General features: G+C 43.0%; 1 protein-coding gene across 1 annotated transcript; it reads left to right on the forward strand.

The window, feature by feature from the left end:
- The first annotated feature begins 1,113 nt into the window (after positions 1 to 1,113).
- frmd6 (FERM domain containing 6) lies at positions 1,114 to 26,633 on the forward strand. The gene is made up of 14 exons (XM_041060514.1): positions 1,114 to 1,290; positions 11,818 to 12,141; positions 12,777 to 12,867; positions 15,101 to 15,180; positions 16,409 to 16,485; positions 16,621 to 16,807; positions 17,729 to 17,884; positions 18,044 to 18,109; positions 18,812 to 18,880; positions 21,883 to 22,057; positions 22,235 to 22,543; positions 22,746 to 22,877; positions 23,153 to 23,244; positions 23,462 to 26,633. The coding sequence occupies exons 2-14, from the start codon at positions 12,043 to 12,045 to the stop codon at positions 23,750 to 23,752; spliced, it is 1,824 nt and encodes a 607-aa protein (XP_040916448.1). The 5' UTR covers positions 1,114 to 1,290; positions 11,818 to 12,042; the 3' UTR covers positions 23,753 to 26,633.
- The last annotated feature ends 254 nt before the right edge of the window (positions 26,634 to 26,887 follow it).

Genomic DNA, 26,887 nt, shown 5'->3' on the forward strand with positions numbered 1-26,887 from the left:
TGAAGATCCAGTATACAAGTAATTTATCATAATAAACCCGGAGAGGAAGCATGTGTATATTTATTAGCATGCACAATGCACAGCTCTCCTGGAGTCTTACATTTTTCTCTACTTATGTATGAGAAAAATGTTGGGACTTTATTATCATAACATCCTCTTGACTTCCCACATTCCTAATTTCTCTACTAGCTGTACTCGCTGGATCAGGTTTTAGAGGTTGGACAGGAACATGTCAGACAGCAACATGACGCCTCTTTATAGCTTGTTTGTTCTAGGCCATCAATGATGCATTGGCTTTGATTTTGTAATACCCTACAAATATACCAGTCATTATAGTTAATGTGAACATTATTGTGAATTTTATTCTCTTAATTTGCACTATTTAATATAATTCAATTTAACAGACTTTTGATTTAAAGTCAGTTTGACGTATCTGATTTATTTAATTATCCCTACAAAACTCACTTCCTCTGTCATTATATCCATATACAACCACTTAAAATTGGACTGCTTATTAAACTGAAAGTCACATTATGTAGTAAGTTGCGTTATGATTATTTCATTATATGAAATAATTGGGGATTTCATAATTGAGTCTTGGCATCCTTCCTTTATCCTTGTGAACAGATTTATTACAGGGTTACCACATTTTTCTGGCGTATTTACAAAAAAAAAGCCAGCTGCAGAGTGTTGGTGATTGGGGCGCAAAAATAAACTGCCCTACATCACAAAACTTTTTTTTCTGAGCGCGCTTTTAATACATACGGGCGACGCCGTTACTATTTCTCCCCGCCGCTACTTCCAAAATTAATGCAGCAGAGCTCCAGCCCAGCTCAGTCGGGAGAAATGGAATGAAAGGCAGCCGTGGGCGATACCAAGTCTGGGTTCGATTAGGGGGGTAAACTGCAAGCACCACGGCATTAACGGGCATAAACGGACAGTGATACGAGGAAGGATATTATCTACTACATTTTTGACTAATTATTAAGTAGTGTCTATGACGGCTTGACTCTACTTTGTCGATTCAGACAAGTATGAAATCTTGATCTTCATCCCGGTTCCCTGCGCTCACGCTTCCACCCACCGCACATGTATTCCTATCTACTCGTTACAGTTCCAGCGGGCACAGAATGTGGCTCTCAGCGAAGGCGGTCGAACGACGACTCTTCTCCGAAACTTCTTGAAGTCTTTCCAAACTGTGGATTTCCTTCCCTCTGCTTCCAGAAGGTCTCAGAGTAACGCGGTTGGATTAACACTCTCATAAGGATTAACTCGTTTTCTCATTAAACGGTGAGTTTTGACATGTGGCTGGCTGTGGATGCTTTGAGTGCCTTTATCCGTTTTTACTCCTTCACATTGGATATTTTAACGGTTGCGACTGACGTCATTTTAGCCGATCGAATTATTATTTTAAAAAATTAAAACTAAAGTCCGTTTATGTTAGTTTTTAGTATTTAGTAGTTAGCCTGAGTGTTTTTTGATCAGCTGAAACCCGTTACAAAGCAAAAGTCGGGGAAGCCAAGTTGTGTTGGTTCTTGCTTCACCAGCGGTGATGCTGCTAGGACATTTTTACAGGGAATGTTGCCTTAGAAATATGAGTATCGAAGTCTTGTTAGTTGAAGGAGTTTTTTTTCCTTCTTATGATCCTGACCTGTTCAGTAGGTAAAGTGGGATTTCGGTTATAACTTTAAATATTTGTTCACTATGTTTTTCCCCCCCGCCGTATACTAACTTCATCTCGTACCCTTCTCGTAGAATCGTTGCCCAATCCGAAGAAGGTGTTGTGTGAAGTTTGTTTGTGTAAAGGGAAAGAACAATCTTTGGGAAAACGGAAACAGAATTCCTCCTTTATTATTATTGTTGTTGTGCAGTTTCCTTGTCAGTAATGCCTCGGACATCCAGCGACGTCACCTTCAACAGCACTGCAAAATAATGGATGTCAGAACGTGAATGGCACAAAACTATGTGCAGCCCATTTTAATCAATCCCCTTTTTATTTTCTTTTGAACACACTGCAATGCCAACAATTCCCCCTCTGTTTAATGTTAGACCAGAGGCCAATCAGGAACAAAGAGGGAAAGGGAATCCTCACGTTTTTAAGGGGTTTAAAGTTTTAGAATATTTTAGGCCATGGACGTTGTTTGGGTCCGCCAGGTTTGCTGTGCACTGTTGAACAATGTTACTCCTGAGTCAGATTATCTTTATCCATTTCCACAGAGGTCAGAGTCAGAAGGTGAGCACTCCCTGGAGCTACTGTGGGCTTGATGTTTTGCTCAAGGGCACTTCAGCTGAGAGGAGGCTTTGCCAACTGAGTTTGAGACCTGTGGTTGCTTGTTTTAGCTAATCTGTTGCTCATATGTCCTTTGCTAAGTCATAATGAGGCCACTAATGTGATGTATTAGTCAGTGTAGACATTGCACAATAATGTTTATTGAAATCAAAACTCTCGGATTGCTCTGCAGATATCAGGGCAGTCAGTCACTGGGTCCCCTGTAAGGACTGTTAACACTTGAAACTCACCCAGTACACATGGCAGGCTAATCAGCTACCCTGTGTGGCCTATTCCCCGGCATACAGTCTATGGCTTGGCGTCCAGGTCTCTGCTCCAGCTGTGGGGGGAAAACGGAAGAAAAACAACTTGTGTTTTTGCGATCGTGACACTGTCTTGGCTCAGTGGTGTAACAGAGCAAAGTGAATGAAAGCGAGAGATGGTGCAGGTGCTGGCTGGACAGGAAGAGCACTGCTTGAGTAGCAAAGAAAAAGGAAATGTGCGAACAAAGGTGGTTGGTATGTGTGTCGGTGATTCATTCACTTGAATCTGTGTAGGAATGTGTGATGGGATGACCCGCAGTTGCACAAGGCAATCCCCCTTAACTAATCACTTTCTGTGAGTAACAGATATGTATTGCTACCTCATCCTGGAGGTTTTACCTTCATTTTACTGTGCTGTCACGTAGAAAACACGCATCACACATGACATTGTCACATACACACTTCAGTGAGTGCTGGAACTGTTGTTTTCCTCAATTTGTCATTTCCTCTGCATTAAACTCAGCATCAAAAGCTCAACTGAATCCTTAGCCTCGGGGCTGGCTTTTTCTGATGCTAAAACTCGGCCATGAATACAAAAACAGTTAGACACAGTACCTAAGCTGAAGAAGAGCGTGTCTGTGGTGCTATACATAGGTAACTGGAGATAACCTGTTATACGCATTTTACATAATCGCCTCCTCACAATGCAAATTCTCCCAGGGGAGTCTGATACATGCTAGGAGGGGATTTTCATACCGTTTCAGAAGCTTGTTTATAAATGCTCCCTCCTGAATTTATCACACAATCTGCCTCCAACCTTGTTGCTAGAAGATAAGTTGTAAGAGGAACCATACTTTGTGTCTCAGGACAATGTGTAGAATGAGGGTGCTACAGGTCCATGAGAAAGGATGAGATTACTGTTATTGCCATAAAGAAGGAGAAACTCTATCTCTTACCGTCCTACTGCATGTGTTATCTCCTCTGTGTTTACAGTATGTGGGTGTGAATGCCGTTAAATGTCCTTCTTGTAAGTTATACAGGTGCCCAGGGCTCTCTGCTGCTATCAGTATATGGTATCTAGCCCATGTAGCAGCTTTTGGATGCAAACCTTGTATCTCAGGAAAGTCAACTTTTAAACAGCCCGATTACCAGAGACGTAAACATGTATTTTTCTAAGTTAACCTTGTGTTTTGCCTGGATTTATGGCCCCGAGAGTCCCTCAAATCACTCCACAGAAGACCACAAGAACCATGATTTTAAATGAAAACATGAAAACCACCAACATCAGTGTTTCCTGCCTTTTCTGCAACTGCAGGGATGTTGCATGACTCCTCATATCCATGCCTCAAGTGCACTAAAGGAGGAAGAAGAAAATGGAGTTCCCCTTTCTCCCTTTTCTTGTGGACTTTTTTCCCTGTCTTTGCTTGGCCTCCCTAGTGAAGCCAGAGTCCTTTCAAGGAAGTGGACAAGAGATGTTTAACCTCCCAGCACCCCCTGAGGATATTCTTGACTTGTTTCACCCACTTCTCACTACAGCTCTCAGTGCTTCCTGCATGATATTTTGCTGATTTTGGAAGAATTTTTTTTAGCAGTTAGACACATTACTGAGACCCTGGTTCACTCTTTGTACCAAATTATGCATATTTATGACTCAAAATTACAGTTGTGATTCCTCTTCTAAGTCCTTTTTGGTTTTTTGGTGTAAGCTTAGCAATCAGGCCAAATTATGGACTGTCATTATCTTTACTTTGTGTTTTCACTGAGGTAATTTGCAGGCTGTGGGGTTCTCCATAGTAAAAGGAAATGCTGGCACACTACCAAATGACTGGGAGAGGAGAATTCATACAGCTGTATTTTGTTACACACTCTGCCAAGTTTCAAATATTTACAGGTATTTTTTTTCTGTTTCATAAAATGCTGCATATACTCGCCTGCACAGTTTTTTTTTCCTGAGTATTAAGACATGCCACATATCTACCCAGTGTGTCTCCTCAGGTGTGACAGTGTAAACAATAGAGGGAGACAATCCCTGTTACAGAAGCTGCACACAGGAAACAGATCAGATCACCTGCAACAACCCGTTTCACTCTGTCAGAATGGAAGATGTTTGGTTGAAACAAAACAACAGGGTTTGGTTGGGGTTTGTTATAATTGCAGCTCAGTTTTTAACCCTCTCCTTTAATGGTGCTTGCTCTATTTCAAGCATACGTAATGGTCGGGTTGATGTCTTGGTGGTGTGTTGCACTGCGATTGCTAGTTTTGTGGGGTTACTCATGCACAGTCCAAGCCTGAATGCTGGGCGGGGAGGGAAGGGAGCGACTGCTGACTCTGTTCTAACACGTCTGGCAGTGCAGGCAGTTTGAAATGTGTGTGTGTGTGTCTGTAAGTGTGTGTATGTAACAGTGTGTGTGTGTGCGCGCCCACTCTTTGCTCAGAGCCACATGGAAGCCAGATGTGAATGTTGAAATAAGTTTTCCGTAAAGGTAGCTGAGCTAAAGCTGTACTTCATTGAGAACTCATTGCATTTTGAACTTTGCTGCTTGAGCTCTCATATTTCAGCCGATCATTCCTTACACGTTAGAGGATGTGATCATTTGTTGGTTCAAACAAAGGGACGAAAATCAGCTGCAGACAGTGTAGAGCGCGCACACACAAACCTTATCTGGTGGTTTGTCTTCAAAGAAGGAAAGTGTTTGGGTACATTTTGATTTAATAACCCCATATTATGTAAATACTTAATACAACAGCACCAAGACCTAGTGTTGACTTCCAGCCAACACGCAACTCTACAAAATTTCCAGCGAACTCTGACAGGAGCATATAAAGTGACTTGGTCAAAAATCTGTTTCCGTTCTGCAGCTTTGTGGATAACGGTTGATTTCCTTGGTACTGGCTTTGCAGCAAAACTTGCTCCAAAACAGCTAAACTGGTTTCTGTCCTATAAAAATATTTAACCAGTGGTGGTGACCATTTTCCCATACAGACTGGAGACTTTAACCACTGTAAAAGCTGTACACTCCCTCACTCCCTGCCTTGTTCTGTTCATCAGATAGTGACCCTCATCAAGACCAATTAGCTTAACTGCCAGTTATGTTTCATATTGCAGTTCACCACAGTAAATACACGAGCGAAGGGTTTTTAGAACCTAAAAATGTCTCTGTTTACTGAATCAGGAATCGATTCTGAATCGAATTCCCTAAGAGATTCCTTAAGATTCCCACCTCTAACCTTAACCTTTATCTGTCCACATCTTCTTTGCCAAGAATGAGCAGTAACCAAGCCTCTTTCCACATCACGTCTCTTTGCACTGATAGCTGGTGCCAGAAGTCTTAAACTGCTGGCCAGCAAATGGCCCAACCAGGGCATCTGGTGTGTTGGTATTTGCAAGGCTGTTAGTGAAGGCAGGCATTGAGTAGGTATTTCCCTGTCACTTTCATAATTACATCTCCATCAAGAAACAGGGTGATTCATCAAGCTGGAAGGCGCTCCAGATTCTTAATCCACAGTAATTCCTGGATAAAAGCTGTGGAGCTGATCGAAAGTCAAAAGCCAGATGATGTCAGAAGTCTTTAAAAATCCTGTCCAGTAAATTCAGATAATGTGCGGTAAATATTGCAGCTGCGTTTACTGTGTGAGTTGTAGTGTAGCCTGAGTAGCGATGTTTCTCTGTGAATTATATAACAGCATCACAGTACCATGCTGTGCACAGGCCTGACCTTCAGCGGTTAATGAGCGTGACATTTGATCAAGGAGGACACCCAGGCATTTACTCCTCAGGTCCTGGATTTATAGGAAAAAAACATATAGATTATAGTTTGTGCTAAGGACTATAACATTTACTGGAGCTAGTACTGCCTGTGTTGTGGATAATTGCCATAATTCAAATGCTACATTTCATCAACTTGCAATATGTCATTAAAATCTGGTCTAGATTCTTTGACTCTGGGCCAAAGGCCGATTGTTTGCCTTCCCTGCGAACTGGGTGGAAATAGACCAGGAGTCCTGACAGCCAACATACAAATATTTGCTAGATGATCTTATGGGCAGGGGATCATGGGAATTATGGTCTTAAATAGTGCACCGTGTTTTCCCTCTGCCTGACATTAGGCTTAAAGGCTAAAGACACAGGGTATCCAGGTATTTATGGGAGAGCAGCTAAACATGCTTCCATGTTCTATTAATATCAGCACAGTTATTTGTTTACACCATCTACAGTCTATTGGCAGCAGATACAGACAAATATATAAAAATTAACATTATCAGAGTCAGGGTAGCTTTATTAGTCAAGTGAAATAAACATATGTCTATTTTTACAGTATATAACGTTAGCCACTTCCCGACACCATGACAAGCCAGCCAGAATCCAAAATAGATGTTTAGACCATCCTGAATTAGTGGTTTGTGGGGTCAAGCGTGTCGCCCACTAGCGTGCTTCTTCCTGTTTATTTTCAACACGGAGCCCCTCCTTTTTAGTGTTTCAGTAGGTTAAATGGAGAAGAGGAGGGAAGTCTCGCTGTGAAGGCTAATGCCATCTTGTGACCAATGTGATTTAGAGCTACTCTTCAGCTCAGCAACATTTCTCATCAGCTGAATAAACAGATCTTTTGGCAGGGAACGGAGGGGGGAAAAAAAAGACCAGTTCCCACTCGGATTTAGTCGTTGGCACTATTTATAAAAGCTGTGCCCTTCAAAAAGAGAGGCCTTTAAATATTTCAGCAAGGTCAGTTTGGGTCAGCATCTGCAGCCCATGAAAGAGGCTTCCTTCCATATAATTGTTTGCATAAAATTAGGATTTGCTTTGTCTTTTTGCTGCTGGCACCCAATTTATTAAGTCTTTTTTTTTTAATGCAAGTTCAGTTCCCAGAGAAAAAGTGAAAAATAAAGTGAACCTGTTATGTTGAACATAGTGCCATATCTTGATTTGTTTGGTTCTGTGATATTCTTAATTTCTAGAAATAGGAGTTTAACGTTGCGTTCGAACGTTGAAGTAGAATCTCCAGGTCACTTTAACATTAGCATACAGCAGGTCCAGGGTCCTGTCTGCTCTGGTAGTGCTGAGCGAAAGTCGGGAGAGTTTAAGTTGAAGTCCCTGGAGATCATGAAGAAAGTGCTGGGGTGCAGAGTCTGGAGTCTCGCTGTAACAGGATGCACCGCCACCACAGGTCAACTGATCAACTAATTGTGGAAAGTGCCCAAGAGGACATCTTGCAAATGTCTTCTTCAGTCTGACAAGCACTCTGAAACCCAAAGGTATTCTGTTTATTGTCACATAAGATGAAGAAAAGCAGGTAATACCCCAAAAAGAGCAGCTTAAATAATTATCAACAAACTGCTGATTACTCTTCTGTTAAGGGTTTCAGCTCTTAAAAGTAGTGCCAAAAAGTTCACCTCAGCACTTGTAAATATTGGAAAGTGAGTTGTCTTGGCTTCTCTGTGCCTGATAACCTAACTGCCTCTGTCTGAATGGTCCTGATGCACCTATGAAATTATCAAAGCAGGTAAAGCCAAACAAAAGGAGTTAGGTAAAACGAGTAAGGCTCAGATCAGGGATTACAGTTCATGTGTGCCGCTCCAGGTTGTAGGACGCTGTCCGAGGATGCAGTTTGTGGGCCCACAGAGCCGGTGGCGGCGCTGCTCGTTGTGTGCATCAGGAATCAAAGGCCGCCATTGTTGGAATGAGAAGCAGATGTTAGTGAGGAATTCTCCTGACTGCAGCAGTTTTTTTTCTTTTTTCGTGCCCGGGCTCTGAGCGCTGCCTCACTCCATCTCCCTCCCTCCCACTCTCTCTTTCCCTCTGCTGTATTCATCCACCCTCTTCTTCTCTCCTTTCTCATATGCCTTGACACACACTGTACCTGAAGCTATTCTTAAATCAGAGTGGTGACAGCCTCCCTCGGTGGGTCTGTTTGTCACTGTCCAAGCCGAGGAAGTTTTTCTTAGGCTTCACCATCCAACAGTTGGACAGAGACTCTCCACCCCTCCGACTGTCAATGGAGGAGGGAAAGAATGAGGAAGAGAGAAGTACAGCTGTGACAGAGGCCCTCTCTCTTTCTTTATCCCAGTGTGGGATTTGGTGTCATGCCTGACTCTGAGGTTTGCCACGTTGACACAATCCCTTCTTTCGGGCTGAAAGGCAGGAGGAAGCTCAGTTGGCTGCTCTTTGTGCGTGTGTTGCTTTAGATGGACTTCAGTGTTGCATCACACTTTGCACGGCAGTGAAAGGGGGGATGGAGAGCAGCAGTAATTTCATTATCCAGCACTCTCCTCACTCACACACACACACACTGTGTTTCCCGGCACAGAGAGAACATAAGTGAATCCACCCTTTAATTTCACAGTGGACGTTCCCTCTGTGGTGATGTGTCATGTGTAGAGCAGACGTGACACAATAGACTTTTAAACCCATCGATAAAGACTATACTCAGTTATGTCTGAATTACCCGTCTCTGCGTGAGACCACTATAGGCATCCACTTTCATTAAGTTTCAATAATACAATAAACGAGTCATGACTAGGATGTGACTGTGGAAGTCAGGTGTCATATTTCTGGCTGTAAATGCCCTATGATATGATTTCAACAGAGCCTGCTTCAAGGGCCATTAACTTCTCTATAAGGGGATGTGGCTAAGCTGGATGTGTGAATATTTACACCTTGACCACAGATTTTTGTGCAGCCAAACTGGCAGTTTAGCTGCTGTAAAGAGGGAAGCTGGTATTTTCATATTTATCCACATTGGAGCGAACTTTGGAAGAGACCAGTATTCAGGTGTGAAAAAACTCTGGATTACTGTGGATGAAAGGCCAAAAATAAGAAAAAACCTTGACTGTGGACATGGTCTAAGTTTTCTTGTACTCCTTTCTAGAACTAAAACATTAGACTGAATGTCTTTGAAGATATCAAATTGCTGGTTTTGTCCAATCAAGCAATTTGAAGATTTCACTTTGGCTTAGGAACACGTGATGGACATTTTTCTGACCAAACAATCAATCCAGGAAATAATAAATAATTGTTTGTTTCCTGCTCTTTTCTGTTTTCCTGGTCTGGAAAAAGATCCAATCTTGCAAAGAAAACAATTTAAAACTCAGCTAGTCTTCTCTGTGAGTCTGGTATCAGTCCTGGTTTACTGGAATCACTCTTGCTCTCTGGAGGAGAAGTGAGTGATGCTCGGAAGTGATCCAATTAGATGGATCTCACTTCTAATTAACCCCGCTGCCATCACACAGCTCAGCTGTTCTGTATCAGCACCTGACATATGGTCGTGGCAAGAGAGCAGGAACATACCCAGTGTGTATGTGTGTGTTTGTGTGTGATGTACATGTGTCTCTATTTTTGTCTGCATGCACATATGTGTTTGTGGGTGCAGTGCAGTAGTGATGTGTTAAGTCAAGGTCAGCAGCAGTGCAGGGAGCCATCCCAGTCATGGCTCATCAGCAAGCTTTGCTGAGTGGCTGGTTGCCCGCCACACTGCACATCCAATGACCAGCTTTAATGAGAACTGATGCTGTATGTCAACAGTATGTGTATTTATGGTGTCTTTGCCCACAGTGCTCCCTGTCTGCGCAGCGACAAAGCGGTGTTATATGTGGACAGAAGGCGCATTGGATGGGCGCTTAGGCCGAAAAAGCACCGTCTGACTTTGCAGCAGAAGTCCGGTCCTACAGTTAAAGCTGTTGTTTATTGGTTGCAGTCTGGTCAGTAATTTCAGTGTTGTTTCCACTGCTGACAGATATCGACCTGCAGCTTGCTTTGTTAAAGTAGCAGTTTACTGATTTTAAACACACAGGTTCTTCACTTTTGCGCTGAGTGTTCCAGCTTTAAAAACCAAAATTAACACTGTGTGACTTAAATCCACATTTTCATGTCTCTGAAAGGTTGGAAGAAATAGTAGATTGTATGTTGTGCATAAACCCTCAAATCTCTTTTTAAAATGCAAAAAGCTTTTCACTCTGTAATGTGATCCTGCCCACTGCCCATCCTACCTGTTTTTAATGACAACATGGCTTCAAGGTGAGGGACTTCCAACAGGAAGAAGTGATAATCTGGATTGATTGTTCTTAAAATTCTTTTGTCTGGTCTGAGACTTTTCACACCCCCCTGGAGGTCTCACACGTCCTCAGGCAGACTTCATGCTGTGAGCTGCTCACTGCTCTCAGGACAACTGTTAAAGTTGGAGTTTGTGTGTGTGTGTGAAAGAGAAAGAGAGAGAGGTATATAGTTGGTAGAGAACAAAGGACAGCACTGCTGTCATGGCATTGAAGCAGAAGTGTGAACATCTAACCTGACTTGGGCTCAGGTGCAGGACAAAGCCAGAACACATTGTGAAAAACACTGCAGCCAGAAATCCAGTGTGCAGATATTCTTCCACACACCTGCAGCACTGTTGGCTGTTGCCGTTTGATAATAACAAATTCTATTTAATGAAAAAGTAAACATTTCTTTCAAAACAATGCCACCGCTAAAGCTAGAATAAAATGGTTTAGGGGACATTTTAAATGCTTGTATTTCCCTGTCAACATCCTCTGACTTCATTTCAAAGGAGGTTTGGAACAGACAAACCTGCAGTCTGACTCTCGCATGTGTTTTTCAGCAGACAATGAAAAATTCAACCATGTCAAACAACTGAAGGCATGTCAACAGAACTGAATGAATTGACAAAACTGATGCCAGGAGGAAAATGTGGAGTTGTTTGGCTTACAGTGCCAACAAAATCAGATACCCGGCTGACTTCTAAAGCCCCGTGCACAAGTTTCTGAACAGCTGTTCAAGTTAAGCCCTGTAGCATATTGCTTTTTTTGTTGCTGTGTTGTATTTCTGGTTCATTAAAATGCCCTGAAGTTAAAGCTCAGAACTAGTTTTGTTGCTTTTGGTTTCATGCGAGAAAATGCTAGAAATCAGTCGGTTTTCGGTATGACTCCCTCTGTCTCTGCGTTTCCTTCGTGCCATCATTACATTTCATCAGATCCTGTCCAGACAGATGTTCACATGTTCCTCTGGAGTCACTCACATTCCCCCACACTGATGTCACATATTCATGGACATAAACAGGAACGCTGCCCTCCTTTTAGTCTGTCTGTCTTCTGTCTCCTCATATCCTGCATTTTTTTTGTGCAGTTTTAATCTTTTTAAATGTTTATTTAATTAAAGAAAATTCATCGTTTTCATGTCAACCATGCACCCATCGCCTCCTTCGTGTTTTGCAGAACACATCTTCATAGTGCACACATTTGCACACAGCACAGTGCACTAACATCAAGTCCTTTGGCCTCTCTGTTGTGTCTCCACAGTGTCGGACTGCAGCTCGTGTCCCCATGCCCTGCCCTGTGAGTGCTGCTTGGCCTACTGAGCCCATAGGTACTGGTGTGTCAGTACTGGGCTGCAGCTGAAGCAGGGCTACAAAGACTGTGTGGCAGCTTCAGTGCCTGCTGTGGTGGTGGTGGAGGCGGGTCGTCAGAGGGGCCCAGAGCCCTGGAAGCAGGCGGAGGGGCCTGTCCTGTCCCAGCCACACGAAGATGAACAAACTGAACTTTCACAACAACAAAACCATGCAGGACCGCCGCTGTGTCTGTGTCTTTCTCCCCAATGATGACACACTCAATGTCATAGTCAATGTGAGTAAACATACCATCACTTCCTTTATAGCAATGCTGCTTTCAGCGGATGAAGGAGAACAGGAAAGGAATTGTTTAACATGTCTGGACAGTAAATATGAAACTAGCCTAGCTTAGCTTATCAGAGCATAAAGATAAGGAACAGGGGGAGACAGCTAGCCTTGAGAGGTGCTCATAGCCAACTGTTTCTGTGTCTAGCCGTTATGCTAATCTAAGCTAACCAGCTGCTGACCATAGTTTCATATTTAGTGTGCATACATGGGAGTGGTCTTCTCATCTAACAATGAGCAATAAAACTTTTTCAGTTATTCCTTTAAGGGCATTCACTGAGGGGTTTGATTTGATAGTAAATTCTGGTTTCTTGGCAGCTCGCGGCAGCTACTAACAAAACACTGTTTTTTTGTGGTGCAGAAGCCTCGAGAATTTAATCTCTGTTAATTAAAAGCTGTTGAATTTATTCTCATTAACTACTAACTACAGCTTTATATGCAGTTTTCTGTTGTTGATATGGTACTTATGGTGGCTCATAACAACATGAGATAATTACACAGACATTAGAGTTTGGGTAGTGTTTGTGTTTTGCATGTCATTGCTAACAGGTGATCTTAAAAAAAATGCCTCCTCTTTTGTCTCAGGTGAAGGCTTTGTGCCAGGAACTGTTGGTCCAGGTGTGTGACCTCCTGAGGCTGAAGGACTGTCACCTGTTTGGACTCAGCGTCATTCAGAGTAAGACTTCTCATCCCAGGGATTCATTTAGGGGGATTCATTTAGGGGGAACAAACAAAAATGCTTCCTGCCTCTGTTTGTGTAGTCTCATATGTTCATACGTACACTGTTTACCTATCTTTTTACTTGTTTACCCATCAGCTGAATAGAGCAGTCTTTGTTTCATGTCTCCATTTCTAAACTAGTGGGGACTGTGGACAAAGCCTAATTTCCATTTTAAATTATTAAATTTCCCAGTGATTGGACAGCATGCGGTTACGTCATGCTAACTATTGAGTGAATCCACTCATGAAGAGGATCGGAGCCACATAAAAAACAGTCTAACCAGGCAGCTACATTCCTCAGAGCAGTAACTTGGCTGAGAAACAGGAATGTGTCCTAAACGTAGCATCTCTCACCTATCTGTCATAACCGTCCCCCCCAGGACTACCTCGTCCTGACAAGCCCCCATTGTTCATTGAAGCCAAAGTTGTTTTTATGGTGACGAGGCTCAGCGAGGGTCATACGTATGGATCGAGTCACCGTGTCTGTCCCATGGCCGAGCAGACAGCGGGTGACAGTTGTGGGCAACTGCAAAGGGAGAGTCAATTGCAGAGGCGGTGTTTTACAGACAGCTGGCCTCCGCATGAGCCAATGGCGGCCCAGCGGGTCAGTTGACCAGGAGCCAGTGGGTCTGATTGTGGGACATTCCTGAAGTGCTTGTCTGAACAGCGTGAAATCCCCAAGGCAAACAGAGGCCACCCACTCCCTGTGTGTCACCCACTGTCCCCCCGACCAGAGAGTCAGACAGACGTGGGTTAAAATACATCTGTTTCCTCGCTGTTTACCTCAGAGGAAAAAAAACAATATGTCGAGCACTGATGAGTCTGCTCAGTGTGGTTTTCTGTGACACATTAGCCGACACTGTCTGTCTGTATTAAATTCTGTAAAAGCTGCTAATGCCACAGCTGCTTTAGACGTGATCTGGAACTATTTTAAAAAATCAAGTAATTGTTTGAATTGTTTTTTAAGCAAAATCACCAACATTTCACTGGTTTAGGCCTCTCAAAACCAAATATTTGCTGGTCTGTGGATTTCTGGTCAGACAAAACATTTTGCGGCGTCATCCAGGGCTCTTGGAACTTGTTTGATCACGAAAATAATTGTTAGCTGTAGATCTACAGCAGTGTTGGATTGATTGGTTCGGCTTCGTTCCTCCATCCCTCTACTTTTTCCCAAGAGATCTTGCGACATCTCTCCACATTTCTATACATGCATATCTGTTGTAAATACACATATCAGCTGGATAATTAAGGTCTCATCATCCCATAATCTGTCAGAAATGATGTTCCTGTCTGTGTAAATTGACATAATAGACCACAAAAATGAAGTTACAGGGTTCACCCAAATCTCAAAAAAACCACTCACATTTCTACCAATGTACAAACCGCAAAAATAGTTCTCAATGAAAGCCTTTCACCGTGAGGTCTGTGGATTAGCCTGAGCAGCACAGATACTGTTACTGGAAACGGTCATAGCTGTTGAGCTTTTCAAATGTAGTTTTTGGATCCTGTAAGCACCACAAACTGCTGCTGACCTCAGCTGTAATGAGATGGCGGCAGAAGTCTCAGCTGCGGAGATGTCAAATCGTCACCAAATAAAACCAAAACTTTCGAGGGAATTGTCTGAAAATTAACGAGGTGAAAACAGGGCGCCAACATGGGCGGACATATTCTGGACATCACACCAATGTGTTACTGCTCAGAATATATGCATGAGACATGTAAACACATTGACTCTGATAACGCTCACATTTCAGTCATCTGGTCTTCGGTGTGGTTTCTAAATTTGATCAAATATATATTCATTGGTGTTCTGTCAGAGAAGCTCGGCTCCTGCTCCTCATTCGCCTTGGCTCTTGAGCAGGTTTTCATTTTATAGAAACTCTGAGTTGTCAGATCAGCAGGCTGCAGCTCATGAAAGGCGTCACTTCAGGAGCAGATTAAGACATGACAGAGTGAGGTGAAGAAACGAGAGGGAACACCAGAGGCTCCGAGTACAAAGGAAAGTGCAGAGGCTGTCTGATGTGATTGCCCTGAGGCGGTCTTTGAACAGGGCTCACTGAGGAGGGATTTCTCTGAGCACACCAAACACGAAGGCACCTATACATCCATATATATATACACACACACACACAGGGATGACACAGAGAAAGAGTGTCTGAGCTGTATCTGTGTCTCTCCTCCTCTGACAGATAATGAACACATCTATATGGAGCTGGATCAGAAACTGTCCAAATACTGCCCGAAAGAATGGAAGAGAGAAGCCAGCAAGGTAAGAAAATCGGTGCAGGATTTTTTGACCTTCAGTGAAAAGTCTAACAGTGAGCAGAGGACTGTAAGTCTGCATTTTAAAGCTACGCCAGACAAGTGTCACAGCTTAGTCACAAAACCGGATTTAATAGATCCTCTACCTGGGATTCACAAGATTTACCCAAATAAAATTCAGCGTCATGTAGGTATGCTTTTATACCCACAGGAACTGGAAATGCAAGCCTCAAAGGCAAATTCTTCAATTTTCGATCCTATAAATTCCAGATATATTTGTACAAGTGACTACAGAAGAAATTACTAGTTAAAGAATTTATTTATTTATTAGTAAAGGTCCAGCATTTTGGAAAATAACTTTTTTCCCAAGAAGATGTCCAACTATAGCACAGGTTTTAGTCTTTATACAGGCACGGTGATACCACACCTGGAAACCTCACACCTGGATGATGCGACACACCTGGAAGCCACTGGAAACTACTCCTAAAACCACAAATCGTTATTTTTATATTTCTGTTTGTGAATAGGTTTGTGAATAGGTGTTTACTTCCCAGCTTTAGAACTCCAGAGAGGTTTCTGAGCTATTTTTGAACTAGCAAAGCCTAGCTGTTTCCATCCACTTCCATTCTTCATGCTAAGCTAGGCTAATCTCCCAGCTTTAGCTCCATTCTTAGCGCACAGACTTGAGGTGCATTGATCTTCTCATCCAGCTCTTGGAAACGAAGCAAGCAACAGGCATAACTCCCAAAATGTTAAACTATTGCTTTAATAAGTCATAACTCAAATTATTGGCCTGTTTTACTGAGTTTGTAAACAGATGTAAACTAATTCAGACAGTTTACTTTCAGTTTACGTAATGATCACAGATTGTGTCTTTAACAGGGAGGTGAATATGACAGACTGAAATTTACCACCATGACATATTTTGCCTTTTACCTTTGGTATCCTTGTGTATATAAGCTGATTGGAGATCAGCCTAATTGGAAAACACAAATGTACTCTGTTTGCTTATATCATATTACATAACGTGAAAATGAAATTTGTTTTGTAACTGCATTTTCCAGCTGGAGATGCAGTAACACAGTTTCCTAGCTGTACCTTGTAGGTCTATAGATTTCCCCCCAAACTGATCTTTTACCTCCATCTTGACACCATGCTCTTGTAGACTGATATAACTGATGTTGAATTCTGCCTGTTGTAGACAATAAACAAGGATTTCCTCTTGTGTTTTCCAGGGCATCGACCAGTTTGGCCCTCCGATGATCATTCACTTCAGAGCTCAGTATTATGTTGAGAATGGGAGATTGATCAGGCAAGTAAAGCCCCAAGACTGACTGTACTGTACACGACTTACTGTTACAACTAACACTAAATGCCTGTACCATCACTCAGCTTAGCACCAGTTAACATATAATCTGGTAAATTCTGCTCTCTGTCCGCCCCGCAGTGACCGGGCAGCCAGGTACTACTACTACTGGCACCTGAGGAAACAGGTGCTGCTCTCACAGTGTATCCAAAGGGAGGAGGCCTACTTCCTCCTGGCAGCCTTCGCCCTGCAGGCCGACCTGGGCAACTTCAAACGCAACAAGCACTTTGGGAAGTACTTTGAACCTGAAGCCTACTTCCCCCCATGGGTGAGTGTGTGAGAGAAAAAGAGTTGATTTAAGATGAATGACCATCACACTCACTTTTTTCTTCCTGTTCAGACCAAATCACGTCTGGATCTTACCTGTCATCCTGCAGCTGCATCTGATCACATCCTTTATTAATATCTCAAACAAAACAACGTTTTTTCTTTGGTTCTTGTTTGAATACCAGGCTCTTATTTGAGTTGTAATTAGTTTATGACACGTGAATATTTGCTTTAGTGTTTGTGTTGAGTCCGTAAAGGTGTGTCTCAGACTGTCGGGGAGTGTTCGGTGTCCTGGCTGTACAGTATATGGGTCTGTAGCCACCTTCCATTAATCACAGTGACCAAACACTTAGCGACAGCTCCACATCTGAGCATGTGGGATAATGAGAACTGGGGCATCACATTTATTTTTGTCCCTGGAAGTGGCACACACACACAGTTTTTATTTATTTTTTTTTCACTCTTGAGAAATGCTCCGGCTGACACGGCTATTCTGGCCACACTGTCATTCACCACCAACCTCCACCGCCACCTCTCTGCTCATGACTGCCACACCCGTCTGATTGCCCTCCACTTCCTGTGATTAGCCTCCTGCCTCCTTATCACCACTTGAAACCAGCAGGGACAGGAAATTGTTTGATGATGAGCGCTACCCGACAGTAAATCTCGTACAGATTTAGACGCTTAGAAAACTTACTTACATAATCTTCAAAAGCCACATGCAAAACATAGCATGTCCGGTTCCTGCCTCTGGCTTTCACTCAGCCTCTCCAGGTTGACATCTGTTTGCCCTGCGGCAGGCAGCTTCATTATGTTGGCAACTTGTGCCGCCAATCTGCTGTAATGAGTCCGTACAACTTTAGGGCAGCCAAGCCTGACACTTCTCTCTCTCTCGCTCTCTCTCTCGCTCTCTCTCACCCAGGTGATAGCCAAGCGTGGCCGTGAATACATCCTGAGGCACATCCCGAACATGCACAAAGACCAGTTTGCTCTCACGGCTTCAGAGGCGCACCTCAAATACATTAAGGAGTGTGCTCAGCTTGATGACGTTACTGTCCACTACTACAGACTCTACAAGGTGAGAGCTTTTTCCAACCCAATCGAATTCTGCAGCTTTGTTAGCTCTGTATTTGGCTAATGGAAAATTTGATGTAGTAACAGCTCATTGGACTTCTGGTTATTTTATTTCATCAAATTTGGCTTGATTTTCTACGTATGATTTCATCTCTTTCAACAGGACAAGAAGGAGGTAGAGGCCTCTCTCACATTGGGACTGACTTTACGTGGGATTCAGATATTCCAGGTACAGTTTCTTACTTATCGATCGAGGATGTGTCTAATGTGGGCTTTAAGATTTTCACTTTTCTTACCGGAAACATGGATTCCTGATAAAGTTTACTGGGCCGTGTTCAGACAGAAAACCAAACTGCCCTGTTATTGTATTGAGGCCACTGCCGTGGCACAGCGCTGGCACACATTCAGCGGCGTCATCCATCTTCTGACACTAAATGCAGCATTTCTGTTTACATGCCTAACATCAAGACAGAGCATAAACTGTTTGTCAGCATAATAACTTTTCTTCCTTTATAGCAGTAAAAATCTTCCTCGTGATATTAAAAACTGTGCAATGTCCCTAGATTGTAGTTCGCTTGTTTTTTGTTTAAATACAGTGCTGTTTTCAGTATGAACACCCAATTATTTCCCTGAAAAAAATCTGTCTCTTCAACTTGTTTCCAGTACACATCAGTCTGTTTAGAGGAGTATCTAGAAATAGATCTAAACATCTTGACAGAAGATTGAATGAGGCAGTTTGCTCCATTTCAAGAAATATGACCCTTGATACAAGTTTATTATTAAAATGAACTAGTTGAAATATACAGTTTTATATAAGTTTTTTTTTTTTTTTTTTGTTTCAAGAAAACAAGACTTTTAGGTCTCCCTGATGGCAGCATCCATGTACTGTAGCTTTGATTATCGTTTTCATGTGTCTGCTTCTGTGTTGCAGAACGTCGGCTCTGTGAGGCAGCTGTTGTACGACTTCCCCTGGACCAACGTGGGGAAACTGGTATTTGTGGTGAGTCAGATGCACCAACAGAACCTTTTTGGACACGTAGATCACATTTTTTCATGTTTTTATTTTTTTCTTTCCTCATTTCGACGATGACGAAATCCGAGCATTCCCCTGGATCATGCTCCTGCTCAGGGTCGTGGAAATTTTTACGCAGGGCTTCTTTTCTCCACACTGCTGTTTTATCTTAGCCTCACAAGTCCTCTGGAACTAATCAGGGATTTAGAAAGACTTTCTGTGCATCTGCACACACACACACACACATGCTCACACACGCAGACACTGTATATACATATTTTCATGTAATCAGCAGCAGTATTTTCTCTCATATGATGTACATGCCTCTTGATTAATCAATTATCACTCATGCCCCGGTGCCCTTTAAAGGAAATCCTCTTTAAATCTTCTCGTCTCTCTGCTCTGAGTCAGCCTGTCGTTAAGTTGAGCACAGCAGTCGGTTCATTCGCTTCCATAAGTTTTCTGTTATCGCAGGAAGGCAGAGAAGCTTAACTGTATATCTGTTTCACTCTGACGGCTTCATGTTTTCCACCAGTCGGCTGTTAATCACAATCCAGGGAGGCTGTTATTGCTTATCACTGCTTCTGCACAGCAGTTAGCTCCCTGTGAGTCTGATTTTGGACGTTGCAGGTAGGTTTCATGACTGTAAGGCCTCTGAGAAACTTGCTTTGTTATACGAAAAAAAGCCAAAGGTTTTGATCCAAGAGCGAGTTTTGCTTTGGCCTAATTTTGGCGCAGTCACATCTGCCGCACAGTTCACGGCGAAGACATCCTGTTTTCCTCATTCCTGTTTTTTCGGTGGTTTCCTTGCGTCTGTGGCGGCGTGAGAGTGAACCGGCGGTGGCGTGGCTGTGGTTTCACTGTGGACATGCTGAGGCCTCTCGTGGCCCTGTCCCACCCTCCTCCTGAATAACAGGCTTTCTCCTCCACCCCACCCACGAGTCACGTCATCCAGCACCGCTGCCGCCACGGCAGCAGCAACGACCAAATGAGCCAGTGAGCGGAGCAGGGCGGAGGGACGTGTGCGTCAATAAACACCAGATGTTGCAAAGGTTTTCCGGGGTATTTTGGTTTCAGGCTTTTGGCCGGGATGACTTTAGTTTGTCTTTAAGGGAAGGAGGGGCATGTTTTCTGCTCAGTGTTAGAACAGGGTGGAATTCAGTGTTTCTGATGCAATAAGACAAATTAAAGTTGCATTTATGCTTCTCTTCAGCCCGTGAGAGTTTGATGGGCTCCCACTGAAGGCTGAAATGAAGTCATCACCCTCGAGTGCTGTGGTGTGGTATCTGGCCAGTTTCTTACTCGCCAGCACTCTGGTTGATGCTGGTGCCGTTGAGGGATTTCTGGGTAAAGCGTCACCTTGGTGATGCAGGGAGTTTTCGATGTGTGTGGCCTGTTAGTGAGGTCTTTTTGTGAAGGGGTAGAAAGTTGTCCAGCTGTCGTGTACAGAGAGTTCAGATGGACTGACCATGTGTGCTGCGTGAAACAAGAAACTTTCCTAAGTGCTTTCTGAAAACCTGTTAAAAACCTGTTTGACACCCGTCTGCCGCTGTTTGTATTTGATCTGGGATAGAGTTACCCGCGAGCAGGGAAGCAGCTGATTCAGTATGTATGGTTTTTGGATTATATTTACCCTTTTTAACCTTTATGCATCAAACGTTGCACCCCTTCTTCTCTGAGCCACAGGTACTTAGACTTGGGACAGACAGACGTTATACACACACTGATGGAAACAATTCAGCTTTACTCATTCCAGAGTCCAGTAGCCCACACTTAACCGACTGACTTGCTTAAGGCACAATGTATGTATGAACATAAGAAAAACAATAGCCGTGACAAAATCCATGAAATGTTCCATCAACATAGTTCTTATATCGTTCGAACACTGAGACTCTCCTCCGTTCATTTATACACGTTTGCTGCAAAACAAACTGCAGTATTTCTGTGTAGCCAAAGACAAGAAAATAGTAACTGAAGGGATAGAAACAGCCTGGGGTTCAAAGGTTTCACCAGAAAGAACAGCTGAGGTTTGTAAAATAGAGATGTAATGCTGCTGTACCCTGTGTTGACTCACTCAGTTTGGCTCGTTCACACCGGGCTGCTGCCCAGTACGACTCACTGGTGGCCACTAGGAGCTGTGGAGGGGCAGTTTGAGGTTAAAGACAAATACTCAACTTGAGGGATGGAAGTGAATATTTCTCCTTCATTTTCCCACCATGAGTTTTCCTGCCAGTCCAGGGTTTTTGAACAGGAAATCTCTCGGCCTCAAGGATACCTCTGCCCAGAGAAAATGATCTTTTATAGGAAAGCCACTGTCAAAGAACTGTCAGTTAGTTTTTATGAACTCATTTCCCTGCTGTACAGAGCTGAATTCCTATAATGTGCTTCCCTTCCTATGCACAGGCTTTAAACATACTTGGAATCAGCTGGTTTCTTTAAAAAAAAACGCTTGGATAAATAAAGTGGAAGCTCAGTGCTGTGGTCAGAAATGTGCAGCCCGTTGCATTTTCATGGACTTTAAAACAGCCCGCCGCCTTTGAAAGTCCAAACCCTCGCAGAAATGTTTATAGGTCTGTATTGAAAACAACCCCGCTGACACTAAAGACAGCTGTTATTGGGTCGAGCTTCTGCCAAAAGGAGCGGGAGAAAGCACAAACCCACCATTTTAGTTTTTCCGTGTATCCAGCCAACATGTCCTCTCCCTGGAAAATCATCAAAACTGCTCAAAATGCTTTGTTTCAGTGTCTGCGTGAAGAAATGAAAAACAGATACTGGAACTGATTGTTGCATTGTGTTTGGCTACAAAGAAGTTTTCACAAACAGATTTTGTTCTTCCTCTGAGGTTTACCTTCGGGCCTGTCTGGCATTTAATCATAATTTCAAATCTACATCCCGTATTTCATAAACTTAAATTATTAACTGCTGTAAATCTCTGAGTCCTCGAATCAACATTCATGTACTGTCTTCTCTTTCTCCTTCCGCTCTCTCAGGGGAAGAAGTTTGAAATCCTTCCTGACGGTCTCCCCTCGGCCCGCAAGCTCATCTACTACACCGGTTGTCCAATGCGCTCTCGCCACCTCCTGCAGCTGCTCAGCAACAGCCACCGGCTCTACATGAACCTGCAGCCTGTTCTCAAACAAGTCCGTCGACTTGAAGAAAACGAAGGTATTTTCCTGCAATTTCACATTGTTCTTTCATATTCTCGTCTAACAAGCTGTTTCCTCAAACTATCTGCCAGAAGACAAATAACTTTTGCTTTAAGGGTTATAATTTAGGACAGTATTTTAAGTTTTGGTACATGGGTGTAACATTTTGAATTATATCCAATCTGTAATAAATCAGAGAAGAAGCAGTACAGGGAGTCGTACATCAGCGACGCTCTCGAGCTGGACATGGAGCAGCTGGACAAGCGTTCCCGGGCCAGCGGCAGCAGCGCCGGGAGCATGTCTCATCACAAGCGCCTGTCTCGCCACTCCACGACCAGCCACGGCAGCTCGCACACCTCCGGCATTGAGACGGACAGCTTCAGGGCCCCCGGTCAGGCCCCGCACAGGCCCCTACGAACCTGCAGCTCATCCACAACCAGCCACGGGAGCTCACACACCTCCGGCATCGAGAGCAGCGGCAAGGAGCGCATACTAGATGATGACGGTGAGAGAGAAGTGTTGATAGTTTCGATAGTAATTTTCATCAGTAGCGTTAACCGTGATGTCTAATCAGAGAAAGGTACTTACAGAAACTGCAAAAATAATCTCTAGACACAAGAAAAGTGCAGATTAACAGGTTGAAGTTTTACTTACTTTAGCTGTTTTGTTGTGCAGTGTAATAATTCAGCTGACATTTGTTCCTGCAGAGATTGAGATGCTGGTGGACGACCCCAAAGATTACGAAGAGCTGCATGAGATGGCTCTGGACCAGGAGCTGTGTATCCACATCACTGAGGACATGTTGACCATGTCCCCTGATCAAACCAACGGATACTCAGGTACAGACAGATTTTGATATTACCTCTAAAAGCCTGAAGTGCAATTAAATGGAGGTAGACTTCATTTACTTATATTTAAGGCTTTTTTAGCAGAAACTCCTGTAGAGCAATGAAATTGATTCCTACTTTTCCAACACTTTGAGTAAAGAGTAGTAGAGGAACAAGACTTAAAACCACAGTGCTGGACATCTAATGTAATAAATAACCGTAAGAAAACCCAAGGCGAGCTCTCGTTCAATACTGTAACTAAAACATTAAGCATCCTCTCTCCCCAGGACTGATAGTGAAAGACGTCAGCTCCTCCACTTCCAGCTCCTCCGAGACCGTCGTCAAGATGAGAGGACAGAGCATCGAGTCTCTGCCACAGGTAATTTAGATTTAATGTGGGAGTTTCACAGCACTGTTTGCTATTAAAACGCTAAATACACTGTGGTAGCAAAGTACTTATGTGGAGAAATGCATTAAGAAAAGCCTGACCTCAAATGCACCAACAACAAAACAATGCTGTTTTGGTTTATTTGTCAACCTGATGTTACATGAATGTTTGGAAAAGTAAATACTAGAAGTTTTCTCTCTGCTTGCAGACATCTGCATGCAGGAAACCCGAGTCTTCGACAGACCGGCACAGCCAGTCTCTTGACGACATCCGGCTCTACCAGAAGGACTGCCTGCAGTGGGCGGAGCTCTGCCAGGACACCGCCCACAGTTACACATTCGGCTGCGTCCAGGAGCTGAGCGACGGCGGCGGCTACCCTGGCCTGGCCGATCAGCGCGCCGGCATTCTCGGCGAGCAGCACCCCTTCCCCATCAAGAGAACCAACAAATACTTCTCCCTGGACCTGACCAGCGACGAGGTCCCAGAGTTTGTGGTGTGACGGAGAAGGAAGCAAGGTGATCTCAGGGTGACCTTTTCACTCCTCCCTGTCAGATGTGGAGATGCTTCAGGCCTCAGGGAACGAGACAAGAGAGGAGAGACGGAGAGGTGGTTTCTATTCTTGGCAGCGAACGGAAGAGATGAGTCAACTGGCAATAAGTCGGCCGTGTCCTCAGTTATCGCTTGAGACGTATAACACATTATAAACTAACAAATATGGAGGACTCCGGCTGAAAACGGGAATTTTAAGAAAGAACAATGGGCTCAAGAGAACCTGTGTCTTTAAAATATAACCCAAGCTGCTTCCCCTGTGTGAAAGGAAACAAAAGGGATCGATTCATCTTCTTTAAAAAAACAAACAGAAAATTGTTATTCAAATCTGTCTCCTCCAAACTGCTTATAAGATCCTCACGTCGTGTTTGCCTGCTTCAGTAAGTCATAAAAAGACAGTGCGTGCATGCAGGTAGGCTTACAGCAGACACAGACTCATGCACAGACATGTGACGAGCACATCAAAGATTTTCTGTGGAGGACACCAAGGACAAAATCGCTCTGAGCTATGAACCAAAGACAAGAAATGACATGTATTTTCTACGTCCACTTTATTCTCGCAGTGTGCAGCCGTGACAAAAACATTTCAGAGTCGTGGTGGGAGGGAAGATGGACCCATAATCCTTAGAGCGAGAGCAGCCATGGCTCCTTGTTATTGTTATGCCACTTCATTTTACCTCAACAGGAAGTGCAGTGTGCCAACCCCCCCCCCACCCCCCCAAAACTGGATACTTAATCATGTGAAGACACACCCGACGTGCCTTCATCGCTCTATGCAGGTGTCAAACGCTCGCCTTGACAATCACACACCCTCACCTTAGTCATATTTTTTTAAAGAGCCAAGCCATCAGAATTCAAAGCTCTTCTTTATTTAAAAATGTCGAACACACACTTCATCAGCAGATCAGGCCAGTTTTTCAGCATCTCAAATAACAAAGGATCCTGATTTCAAACTGTTTCGTGTCCTGTGAAATCCGACCGAGTTTCCTGGTAGGAATGAGGTCGACTCAGTCCCTACATGTCCTGACTCGCGTTGAGTTTGTGGCCACAAAAGCTCCCCAGTAATCTAGACTCCCAAAATGGAGCCCGGGCTGGCTGTCGGCCAGAGCATACGTACATTTCTTCCTTTGATTCTTCCTTCTTCTCATCTGTCCTCTGTTTCGTTTCATTTTAAACTGGAATTTTGTTACACTTTTTATTTCTCATCCTCTCGTTTTACCTGAAATCTCTTTACATGTTGTATTTTTGTATGAATTGTCCAGACTTGTGTATGTTGAGCAGTTATTTTGCGTGTGGTTGATGTCGTTCAGTATTACCATCAGATGTATGTGACAGTATTAAGGACGTGTGAGGTTTGTGGCTCCAAACAAGAAAGACTGGTTTCATCATTTTTTTGAATCCCATGGTAAGATTCAGGGGAACTGTAGTCTGTAGCTGCCGACAGGATGTGTGACGAAATTTCATCTTAAATTTCAAAAAAACTACAACAGGTGTGAGTGAGGACAGGGGGCTGCTGCAGGTTAAAACAACAAACAAGATGTTTTTATTCACAAATCATGCAGCTCAGACTCAAAAGTGCCACAGTTACAGCTTTAAAATGTTTTTGTCTGATTTAAACCAGTGTCACTGCTTTTTTTTTAAAGATACAGCCATAATGGTTTTAAGCTCTATGTGGTGAAAACACTAAGATTTTTTTAAACACTGTTTTGCTCATGTTTGAATGTGGTGGAAAACGGTGCACCATAACATTTTGATTTGAAAATGAATTTAAGATTATTACGTTTCATATACAGCTGTCAAAGTGGCTGAAATGATCCTTTAAATTGTTGAAAAACACTATTTGAAAAAGACCAGATTCTGCTGATATTAGAGGAACAGATCGACATTGTGGGAAATATGCTGAGTTTATTTCTTGCCGAGGGTTAGATGCGACACGATTGATACCTCTCTTGTGTCTGTATGCTAAATATGAAGCTACAGCCTGAAGACGGTTAGCTTAGCTTAGCACAAAGACTGGAAACCCGGGGAAACAGTTAGCCTGGCTCTGTACAAACAAACTCCAGAACCTCTATAGGTTACTAATTATAACATCACCCGCAGATGGGATGTTATGGGTTTAAAATGTCATTCAGCAAAGAAAAACAACAAATGAGGTGATAAATGTACGGTCAGACTTCGGCTACTTTTATCAACGTGCCAATTATGTAGCTGAGCCGAACCTGTATGATGTGTGATTTTGTCTGTGTGCAGCCCAAAAGCTGTTAGCACATGCTCATACACTGACACAAGACGTAATTAATATGTGTCTGAGTCATCCCGAGTCAGCAATACAGCATCTGAACAAGGTTTTCTTTTTTTTTTAAAGAAGAAAATACATATATGTATTACATAACACATACATGAATTTGATACTGCTATGTAATTAAAAACAACTATATTTCTTACAGTTTGTTTATTTCACTGTTTCAAACTTATAATAATTTCTACTCATTAATGGTAAATGTCTTAAGTCATATTTTGATGGACAATGATGTTTGTGTTGAGGTACATAGCCATACAGTCATAACCCATGTCCTTAAAGCCTTCATAATCTGTTCTAACTTCTTTCTCTGACTTCAATATATGGTCATACTTACACTTTGTAAGAGTCTGTATGTCTGTCTCCATAATCCTTTCTGTGAAAGGATCTCCCTTCAGCAAAAAAAGAAAGATTTTTTTTTTGTCATCCTGTAGTTAAAAACAAAAACAATTTGTTATTATGAAGTTTGGTCCGTGCCTTCTTGGTACTAACGCCCTCAATATCCAATAAAAAGGTACATTTATCTACCAAAGTTCTGCTGTTTGGTGGTGTTTTCAGAGTGGTGTCGAGTGTCAGTTTGTGCTTTTTAAGTTTGCAAAAGAGGCAGCATATGATAAAATACATGGAAAGTCATTTCCAAAAAGGTTTGTCTCACCTTCCGTAGTTTAATGTCTATCCGGGATATGCTTTTCTCTCCAATAATAAACAAAAACAATCAATATACTGTATGTTGCAGATAAACAACTCCAGTACAATCTACCATTAAAATACTGTGGTTACCAGATA

The sequence above is a fragment of the Toxotes jaculatrix genome, chromosome 17, assembly GCF_017976425.1.
Source record: "Toxotes jaculatrix isolate fToxJac2 chromosome 17, fToxJac2.pri, whole genome shotgun sequence".
NCBI lineage: Eukaryota > Metazoa > Chordata > Actinopteri > Toxotidae > Toxotes > Toxotes jaculatrix.